Source organism: Euwallacea fornicatus, chromosome 1 (assembly GCF_040115645.1).
Source record: "Euwallacea fornicatus isolate EFF26 chromosome 1, ASM4011564v1, whole genome shotgun sequence".
Classification (NCBI taxonomy): domain Eukaryota; kingdom Metazoa; phylum Arthropoda; class Insecta; order Coleoptera; family Curculionidae; genus Euwallacea; species Euwallacea fornicatus.
Genome location: NC_089541.1, coordinates 2927807 through 2939208, shown reverse-complemented (window position 1 = coordinate 2939208; position 11402 = coordinate 2927807). Strand labels below are relative to the sequence as shown.

At 36.6% G+C, this 11402-nt stretch overlaps 1 protein-coding gene across 2 annotated transcripts; it reads left to right on the top strand.

Moving 5' to 3' along the window:
• Positions 1-891: 891 nt before the first annotated feature.
• On the top strand, positions 892-10123 carry mesh (sushi domain containing 2 mesh). Of its 2 annotated transcripts, XM_066290802.1 has the most exons (17): positions 893-1204; positions 3042-3230; positions 3621-3808; positions 3859-4054; positions 4107-4336; positions 4389-4542; positions 4601-4753; positions 4802-5062; positions 5117-5302; positions 5358-5565; positions 5623-5889; positions 5942-6216; positions 6374-6623; positions 6681-7332; positions 7384-7567; positions 9369-9540; positions 9596-10123. In XM_066290802.1, exons 1-17 carry the CDS (start codon positions 982-984, stop codon positions 9813-9815), a joined length of 4008 nt encoding a protein of 1335 aa, XP_066146899.1. In that variant the 5' UTR covers positions 893-981; the 3' UTR covers positions 9816-10123. The 2 variants fall into 2 exon arrangements, with proteins under 2 accessions (XP_066146893.1, XP_066146899.1); XM_066290796.1 differs by lacking the exons at positions 9369-9540; positions 9596-10123 and adding an exon at positions 8259-9184 and having other exon boundaries at positions 892-1204.
• The last annotated feature ends 1279 nt before the right edge of the window (positions 10124-11402 follow it).

The window sequence follows — 11402 nt, the reverse complement described above, 5'->3', positions numbered from 1 at the left end:
AATAAACAGGGCCTAAAAATCGTCTCACAATCGGGCAATTTTTCACGCAGGAGTCAGTGTTGCACGGAACAAATTTACCAGAAAGAGCATAGCAGATTATTATTCAGCATATTACACATAACAAAAATTGCGATAAATGATCATCACATTTTCTCATTTTTTTTAAATTCAAAACAAACATAATTGCTACATATTTTACTGATTTTTATCTTATCTAGAGATTTACCTACAAGTAATTTAAAAAACAGGGGCGTGCGGAGGAAATTTTCCAGTAGGCAACAATAGCTTATTAAGGAATTCTGCCTGATGAACCTAGAAGATCGAACACTCTCTTTGATTAGTAAATGTGTATGCTGGGTTGCCTGCCATTACGAACCCTTCATTTTTATATTGGCTACATTTATCTTGTTGGCTATATTTCGCAATTTAATCTTTTTGCTAAATAGAAAATTAGAGCCTATTTCTATTTTCTTTTAACTAGGACTCTAAGATTTTCATGGAAATTCCTCATCTGCGAAGGAAAACTTGCTACGAAATAAGGGTAGTATTTGAAACATCAGGAAGTTCAAATCCCCTTTAAATTTTTCAATGAATAATCGTCGAATTCTTTGAAACATAAAAAACGTGTTTCATGACTATGTAACTGTTATTTAATGCCTATTTATTTTAGGAATATCGTTGCAACTATTAAAATAATTGTGTCCAATGTGAAGGTTAATATAGAACACTATAATCAGTAATGTATGATAAACCCTGAAACACTGGCAGCAAAAATTTATTTCTGGATATGAAATAAAAACGATTATTCTACGAAAAACGTATACACCTTGAATATTCAACCTATAGATAACGTAATCTAGCGAGATAACTGATTAGGCACTTCGAACCCAACATATCATTAATCAGCCATCTTAGCAAACAGGTTGTTTCATTACCTTATGGTCTCTCTTTTCTAATACTTTTATCTGCTGCAGTTCCGCCATGGAACTTAGATATTTGATAGGGGTAGTTTTTTTAGTAGTTTTGTGTATACCCTATACGCGTACCCAAGATCCTGCAGGTGACAATATAGACTCCGATAATGACGTGGAACCTGTTCCAGGAGTGAATGTGGACTTTGGAGAAAATTCTGGACAACCAGTGCCTGCAGAAGGGGATCCAGGAGTTGCAGACGGAGAAGCGGTTCCCCAGACCAATAATACTGGTAAGTGTAAAAAAAAATGGATTTGTATGTGGTGTGAAACTGATGGATTACAGTACTTACGTTTATCATTGAGGTGTGGCTGAGGAGATTAGTACTTTTATGAAAAAGTTCTTTTTATTGGATGAAAATTCATTTTTCTTAGCTATAACTGAGGAGGGAGAAGTTTTTAGTGTACCTAAAAACCTTAATGTTGGTTAAAATAAGTACTTTTTTCAATTCTTTGTGTCGTAATTAAACGCTCTTATATCTTATAGTTTTAATCAATAATGAATCATTTGTTTATTATCTGGGATGCTGATAGCGTTTGTACGATCTGAAACAGGTATAATATGATGAAATGAGGCACGATTTTAATGATAACTGGGCGTAGTTCCTCTCCCTTCCAATTTGGTGGTTGTGGGGATTGTTTGTAGTGCTCTGTGCGGCCATGTGAATCACCAACAATGACATATTTTCTATTTTATTTAATTTTCATCATAAGACATGTACACACTTTGGGATGATGTTAAAGGATTTGCTGCTAGTGTTTTGTTTTCGAGAGCGGGGAATACTTAATATATCCTAAATGTACCATCATACAGGGTGGAACTGCACATTTCGACACATGTAAAAAGAAAATACTGCAACTCGTCAATTTTAGATTCTGAAATTACATCCTGTAACGTAAATATTTTATCCACAAACATACCTCTCTATGCGTGACGATTGCAGCGTCCAAATTTTTAAATTGGAAGTATGAGTTTGTGGTACCTCAATTGAAAGGTCTCTTTATTCTCTGTTCAAAGCTGCTCTAGTTTAAAACTGTTGCAAAGAATGGTAGAAAAAAAATTCCCGAAATTGATGACATTCTCTTCAATAAAGTTAAAACTTAATAACTAATATTATTTCGTTATTGATAATGTTACAAAATAATAAAACAAATCGATCTCGATTTGTTGTGAAATGTTCAAAATGCATGCCTCGAACCTCAAGCAGTATTCTAACAGTAAGTAAAAAATGTCTTCTAACTTTAATCAATATCTGAGGCGTAACCGATCTAATCGCAAGCGTTGTTCTTCTTTTTGAGTCAGCTAGATCGGGTGGTTTAGTTTTGTACACCGTGTTGTTCACATATCCCCCGTAAGAAGAACTCTAGTAGAGTAAGATCAGGTGATTGTGCTGGCCATTCTAGCGATCCTCGCTTCCCTAAGCATCGATTTGGAAAATTTAAGTCGAGGTACATTCAAATTGATTTGCTATTTTATTACATTATTAATAACAAAGTGGTTCTGGTTAATAAGTTTTTCGTTTTTTGTAGAGAATTTCGTCAAATGCATGAATTTTTTTTCCGATTAATCTTTGAAAATACAGTGCAAAACCATACCAATTTTAGGCAAAGAATGAAAGAACATTTGAAGTGGAGTATCACAAACTCAAACTACCAATTAAAAAATTCGATGGGGGCAATGGTAACACAAAGGGGGTTGAATTTAGGGATGAAAGTTTTACGTTACAGGATTTAATTTCAGACTGTAAAATTGACGTTTCGTTATTTTACCACAGATGACGAAATATAAAGATACTGAATTTCTTTCACATGGTAATTCCATCCTGCATAAACTCATCTACCTGTTACTAACCTGAACTAACCCAGAAACTTCCTCGTGTACGAAAAATTTATCAGTTTCATCATCTCATTCTGCATGTTAACACACAATTATACCATTGCAAGACTATTTTTAACCACTTTTATTTTAATAATACTAACTTGAATACACTCATATTGGGCATAGCCACATTTCTGTGTATGTTGAAAAGAAATGTGGACATTCCCTCTAACATGCTTTGTTTGTCGTAGATGAGCAACCCGTAGATCCCCCAGTCCCTAACCCCGAAACTAGCAACACTAACGATGATCCGGCGGCATCGGATGTTCTACCCCTTCAGGCAGGAGGGGAGGACGAACCCGCTCCATCTGATGATGCTCCATTGCATACCCTGCATAGTCTAACGAGAATGGGACAGTATACTTACGAAGCGGATTACGGTTAGTTTTGTGTGATAATTTCCGAACATGTTACTACAAAATACTTCAGGAAATTATGGATAAAGTTTGGTCATTGATAAAGCGATATTTACTAGGAAATTTTGATGACTCAAATAAAGGAATTAATTGGATAATTATTATAATTATTTTGAGTCACCAAAACCATATTTATTTCCTGCTCGTATATTGTAAATTTTTAAGAAATTAGACAAAACTAAAAATTACGCCATTCCCAATAGGTTTAATAACACAATAATTATCCTTATCTTATTTATTCTACGCATAGCTAAAAATGAGGACAGATAAGCAACCTTTCTAAACAAGCATATATGATTAATCAAATGTCTCACTTTCCATTAAAAAATTGGGCAATATGTTTATTCATTTTAGATCCCATGACGTCTCATGTGGCCCCCCCGGATACTGACCAAAGGGGCGGCTCTGGAACTCCCTATACGATCACAGAAGCCCGTCTACAGCAAATAAGAAAGCTCTTCATGTACCCATATTATGACAAAGGTGGCAACGTCGACAACGAAGGAGATTATCAGAAAGAAATTCAGTCTTCATCCCCTCAAGTACTTGAACTCCATATTATCCTGCAATCTCTAATAATTCACCCCATTAGGTACACAAAAATTTGAACTTCCAACTTCCCTTCTATGGATTCAGATATAATTACACCAGAGTGTCCCTGAACGGGTATCTCGAATTCAGCGACCCTCCCCCGAACTACAATTACCCTCTGGTGTTTCCCGTGAGGGACTGGCCCAGAGTTAACGATCCTGCTTTCATTGGGATATTTTTCAGCAAATGCAGAATTGGTAAGATTTTCCTTTTCATTTTATTATGGATAACCGAACAAGATTTCTTTAGGGAATTTAAATGATGAAGATGAAGATAGGCGAAAGCCGGGAATGTACTTCAGAATGGAGAGGGACTTGCGGAGTAGAAATGATCAAATGGGGGTGGAAATTCGAGAGAGGTTGAAGTGGGATATTCGTGAAGGTGTTATTGGATCTGAGACTTTTGACCCTAAGCATGCGATCATTATTACTTGGAAGAATGTTTCTTTCAATGGAGGATTTGCGAACGCTTTGTACCAGGTAAATAATTGCAAAATGTCTAATGAACCCAACACTACAAATTTGCTTCCAGACCAACACTTTTCAAATGGTATTAGCTACTGACGAGGTCTACACTTACGCCATGTTCAACTATCAGAATCTCGCCTGGACTACCCACACTGAGGCTGGGGGTGACACACGAAAAGGAGAAGGGGGTGTTCCCGCTTATGTAGGATTTAATGCTGGTAATTAATACGAAATCAAATAATAAAAGCAACATTCAATTATTCATAAAATTTAAAGGTAATGGGACTAGAAACTGGGAATATTCGCCTTACAGCCAGGCATCTGTAATCAGAGATCTTACGGGAAGAGGTTATGCCAATGGATTTCCTGGAAGACATTTGTTTAGGATCGACGAAAATATTTTAGTCGGAACTTGCAATAAAGACATAGGCATGTAAATGAACATTCTTCAAACATTTTGTAAATTAAAATTCACAGATGGAGCTAATTTGCCATTGATGTTTGCACCGGAGTCCGGTAACATGTTGGGAGGGACAGTGGTCAATATCACAGGACCATGTTTTGATCCCGCTGACCGAGTTATTTGCAAGTTTGATGTTGCTGATGTGGTGTATGGCACCATTGTAAGCAGGAACAGAGCAATTTGCGTTCAACCTGCTTTGATGGTAGAGGGTTACGTTAGGTTTGAAATCGCCATAGGGCCGGGGACTTACAAATGGAAGGGTCGCTACTATGTGGGTAAGTGCGTTTAGTAATATGTAGGTCGGAGTGTAACCTTTCATTTGAAATTAGAAACCCCTGCTACTGCCACACAAAAGATCTATTTCAAAGACATGAAAGTGCACGAAAAATCGCCATCCGAAATAAAAATTACTTGGGAAAAGTACAACTTGACCGCGAATGAAAATTCCAACATCAGGATTTCCTTGTGGGGCTATAGGGAAACTACAATAAGGCCACAGCTATATTACATTACTGGTTGGTGCAAACTAAACTGAACCTAAGTTCAATTCATACAAAAATAACGTTACAGACATCGCTGATAATGTCCAAAACAGTGGAGAATATACCATAGTTCCCTCTCAATACCGAAACAGGGAAAACACATTTTTGACCGATATGAAATTTGGATTTCTGCAGATCAATTTAACTGAGTCTATTCCAATTCAGTACGATTATAGTGGTATCACTACATCTTCTACTTCTGCGGCAGCCACAATCGTCCCTGTTGTATGGAGCAGGTAATCTCTTTGCTTCATCTCTGAATAAATAATTTCAATTATTATTACGGAATAAAGACCCATTCCTTTGGGATGGTACTTCGGCTGGCAATGGGAGAATATATACGGATCAGATTGGCCCAGGAGGCTTTGTGATGAATGGCTCCGTACTGACAGGTACTTGAAGAACTTCGCCCATGAGCTCGCCCAATGTCCTTGCACTCTAGAACAAGCCCTAATTGACAAAGGAAAGTTCATGCCAGACTTTGACTGTGACAAAGATTCAAATCCTACTTGTTATTACAACAACCAAGCAGTGCATTGTGTCAAAACTGGTTCTCCCACGTAACAAATATATTTTTCTGCGTTATACAGATATGATATCAGTTATTTCCAGGCTGGAAGGTTCAGAACAGCAGTGTTGCTACGACAAAAACCACTTCCTCATGTTGTCCTACGATCAGCAGTGGGGATCAAGTCCGAAAAGGTGTCACAATTTGGGGCTGATGCCCTACCAGGAGGCCACCAAAGTGCCGACTTTGTCCCAATGGTTCCACGACATGGTTCCTAAATATTTATGTTGTTTGTGGCAGGACGAACAGGCAGTTGGATGTGAGACTGTGAGATTTGAGAGAAGGCCCAGCCAAGATTGTGTGGCCTATCAAGCTCCAGGTATGTTAACATGTTGAATATTTAATTTCAGTTTCAGACCATTATTCATTCCTTGATACCTCACTAGTTACCTTGATTTTAACTCACTTTGTAAGATTAGCTTAATTTGATTTAAATCGAAAAATCCAGGGTAATATACAAACGTATCTTTTCTCAGGAATTGCTGGTATCTACGGCGACCCTCACGTAGTGACTTTCGATGACTTGGAATACACTTTTAATGGAAAAGGAGAATTCGTTTTAGTCAAATCCCAGACCAAGTTGAACAACATTGAAGTACAAGGCAGATTTGAGCAGATGGACCCCAACATGTATGGAGAAGTTAGAGCGACTCAACTAACGTCCGTTGCAGCTAGAGGAAATTCTTCTACTATAATTGAAGTTCGAAGACGACCAGAATACGCTAGGTAAAGTAATCCTTGTCATGTCCTACCTTGCAAATTATATAGGTAATTCTTTGATAGATGGAGGTATCGCTTGGATGTTATCGCCGACGGAAAACGCATATACTTTGACAGACCCTCATTGAAATTCCAACACTTCCCTGGAGTCACTGTCTACACCCCTACGTACATTCTTAATCAATCCGAAGTTATAATGATGTTCGATAATGGGGTGGGAGTTGAAGTGTTGGATAATCAAGGCTACATGACAACCAGGGTGTTTCTGCCTTGGTCATTTATCAACAAAACAGCAGGTCTACTCGGTAATTTCAGTTTCAACAAAGAAGATGATTTCACATTGCCTGATGGTACTAAAGTCAGCGTCGCCACCAATGTGAATGATATGGAAAGAGTTTACAAAGATTTCGGAAAGCAGTGGATGGTAGATGATGTTTTGGATAACCAAAGAGGACGAGCATTATTTTTAAGGGAAAATGGGCAAACTTCCTCAAATTTCAATAATAAGTCGTTTGTGCCGGTATTTTACATGACCCCCGAGGAAATAATCCCAGCTAATAGATCCAATCAAATTACGAGGACATACGAAGTTTGCAGTACCAAAATGTATGAGTGCTATTATGATTACGCCATGACTTTGAACAGGGACCTGGCACATTACACCCAAAATTATAAATCTACGATTTATGAGTACAAGGAAATTTCTAGAAAGAAGGTATAAACCACAGGTTATTTTAGAATTTGTCTGTGATTCAGGGTTTTTAAGGTGATTTCGTGTGGTGTTTTGCCCACTCCAAGATTTGGTAGAAAGAGTTCGTTCTTCTTCATTCCTGGTATTCGAGTGACTTTTGAGTGTGAGCAAGATTTTGTCTTGGTCGGAGATCCCAGAAGGACTTGTACGGCGAGTGGCCAGTGGGATATTCCAGAGTATGGATACACACAGTGCTTACGTAAGATCGAGTTTGCTTTTACAGAGCGTTTGCTGCTTCAAGATGCTCATTGAGTTCAATTAAATATTACTAAGTAAAGTTTTTTCGATAGAGTTTTGAAAAATTCACTCTCGTTTTCGTCAATTTGAGATACTGCCGATGAACCTGACCTAATCAGAACTACATATACATTCGAAAATTCTGGACAGTTAGTTTTTGGACTTTGTAAAATTAAATGCCCATTTGTCAAAAATGCATTGTGGTCTCATCACAATAGTCAAAGCTTCATTGGCAGTTAAATGTTATTATTTTTGCATTTTGTTTATGATTTTCTAAACATTCTACATAGTGCACCTTTAAATTCCTTAAAGCCCTCCAGATACCTATGACGCACCACATTTAAAGAACAATGAATTCTCCTTTAATCGTGATTTCTTGTGGGAATTCTTTACATTAAGTGAATTAAGTCCCCACATTAACAGTGACACATAGAGAGATCCTTTGGAGCTTTCAACTTACAAAACTCAAAGGCATATTGTAAATTTAAATTTTAAGTGAAACTACCAGTTATTGCTCGATAAGTATATTAGATTCTATACAGTACGTTTCTATATCCGATTATTGAAATGCTAACGGTCACACAAGAATTTACGTAATTACATCTGTACTCAGTGACATAATGGAGTTTACATAGAAAATTTTACTCCTCTAGGTCAACAAGAATACTCCCAACGCCAACTAGCCGTAGCCTCAGGAATAGTCTTTCTAGTACTCATACCATTACTAATAATAATCGCGTACTTGGCCTATATGGTGTATTTAAGATACTTAGACAGCCGCGAGGGTTCATGGGAGTACCAAAAACCCACCTCCCTTCTGGGGCGTAGTTTGAGCCCCGCCGAAACAGCATTCAGTAGCCCTAGTAGCGACCGTTCTAGCACCGACAGCACTTTCAAAAAACGACGTAGCTATGATAAGAGCTATAGAACCCATGAACCATTGGAGGGTTTACCACATACGGAATTTGAAAGCAAACAAATCGATCCTAATGAGCCGGACTTCGAGCCTGCAACCCCGATCAGCCCTACCCCCAGTTCGTTGGTTTATAGTCAACCCTTTCAAAATCAACCAGATCTTGTTCATGCCCAGAAAAATAATCCAGCTAGGATGACTTATGGTTCTGATGATTATGCGGTACCTGTTAAAAGTACTACGCAGCAAAGCAGCGTTTCGCCAACTTACAAATTCCCTCAAACTACTAAACTGAGTACCGCAGATAGAGCCCGAATGAGTAGTCAGAGCAGTATCGTTACAGATGTTTAAAATTAACGATAGTTCAATCTTAAACAATTTTTCATATTTGGACAATTTCTCGTAATAATTAATCAACAAAGGACATTCCTAGCATGTTGAACCTACGTTTAGTGGTATATTAGGTAGTTTAATTTCTGATCAAACACACGCTTTCTTGTGATACACTATGACACTATAGTAATAAGAACCAGAACAACAGAGAATAGTATGATATTCATTGTTTATTGGGAGTGTATGTATTCAATTAATGATTTTTTTTATATTTAGTTTATAATAACAATTATTGTATTCTGAAAAATAAAATACATGAAGTACAAAATTCAATTCCTCAAGGGAAATTCCACATGCTAGGAACGGCTTTCAATCTTCTTTTGCTTAAGTTGGTATGAGTACTGCAAGGTATATTCCTAGTTTGCGGAATAGTACCTTAAGTGGCGTTTTATTTAAGCTCACAATCTCCCATATCTGGGTATTTGTATAGCTTTTTTGAAATTTTCCTGTTTCTTAGGCCAACAAGAGTACTCTCAGAGACAACTAGCAACAGCCTCAGGCATAATTTTTGTGGTTATTATCCCTCTGGTCTTGTTGTTCCTTTACTTGGCCTTCTTGTTCTTGCAAAAGAGACAGAAAGAGAAACAGAAGGACCTAATGCGTAATAATACCTACGAAGAGCAGCAAAGGTGAGGGTGGTTATTATTTATATTTTACCGCGACTATGTAATCTGGTGATTGCAGGAAAGCTCAAGAAGCTGCAGCTAAGAAATTAACCGATGCCAACGATTTCGATGATGATGACGACGATGATATTACTAGTAACGTAACTAGTAATGTAACTACCAATCTAACAACGCCAGCTTCGCTAGTCTCTCAAAACAACAATGTCGTTAATAACAACAATGGTGTTAACAATGCCACTCCTGAATCACCCACTGCAAAAGAATCCACTATATATTAATAAAAATATCATTACATATAAGGTATTCATTTTTATGTATGTATATACAGTATGAGTATATTTCTAAAATTCAGAGCTTTAAGTTTCATGGTTTCCGAAGCTACGTGGAATATAATTAATTAGAATATAGGTTTTGTATTACTGAATGATTTTAATTTAGCTTAGATATTTATTAACGTTAGTAGCCAGATTTTAAAGGCATAATGAACAAAATTGTAGTACAACCAGATAGTTAAACGTAGTTACAGTTATTTTATAATTAGTGTTTTAAAAATAAGTACCATAAATAACTAAAAATTTTAAATTAATTTTGGTTTAATTGTGACGGACATACAGCCCGGAAGTTTGGTGTTACGCGCGAACTATTTCCCCAAAGATCCGCCTCTGACTGCAAAACACTACGCGTTAATTTTTTTCGGATAAAACCCTTTCAGCAAACCAAATGAAAGGAAAAGAATTGCATTATGTTGTCGAAATTACTTCTAAAAATTGTCGAAAAATACGACGATACGTCAATGTATTCAAAATTCGTTTTATCAGATTTAGTACGAATCTTTTTAAAATCTGTTTGTCACCCTAGCAAATATTACTCGGTTACGCCAGTGTTTTCTAGGTAATAAGGGTGGAAATTTTATTCTTACCAATTAAACGATTGCTCGTGTCGAAAATCGTTAGTGAAAAAGATCTATGTGGGCAGGTACAAATTTATAAAATTTTCCTCTCTTGTAGGTACTTTAAATATGTGTTTAACGCTTTACTAATATGGGCTTTGTTGCACAACTGTTTGTTAAGCAATCGATTTGAAAATGTCAGAATTTTTTCTCAATATTTAGTCGATTTCGTTCGGAAGTCATTGGTAAAGATGCATAATTCTCAAATAAAACAAAACTAATTTAATTAAAAAAAAAGGTTCAAAACATCTAAATTGAAGTTATTGGAATAAACACTATTCTTTCCTCCGTCCCAATAATCTTAAAATGAAATAATACTGCTGAAAACGATTTTTAAATAAAAATTAGTACCAACAAAATTTTTTAATAGAAGATACATTAATCTGATGTGATACGCCACTGATTTAGTGTGTACTCACTACTGTAAATTATCTAAAAAAAAACGCACTTCGAAAATTAGAAAAATTGCTGGCGCCTAAAATATTGTCATATACCAGTGACGTACCTACTACGTATTGAGCACCGTAAAATCCACATTAATTTCCTTTGCACCGAAACCCACATTTTCGCCCCTAGATATTGGTTTAATAAATTACCTTTAAAAAGTGTTTTTATTTCGAATTTTACTGGAATGCTGATGTTATGTATTTCAAAATTAATCACATGAAATCTGTTATGGAAAAGTGTTTCGAGTGACCTTGCAGACGTCTACATGACCTTTATCTAAATGTATGCAGGAATTTTGAAGGAAACCTTTACCTGGCTGATTAATTCATGAATTTTGGTTAATCAGAACGATATAAATTTCACTCAAAATACCAGATGATTTGCCTCTGGGAACCTCTTTCTTTATGCAACACCTGTGCAGGACGCACCAATAGTGTCGCGTTTGTTTCCACCCTAGTTCCGGTCTTTC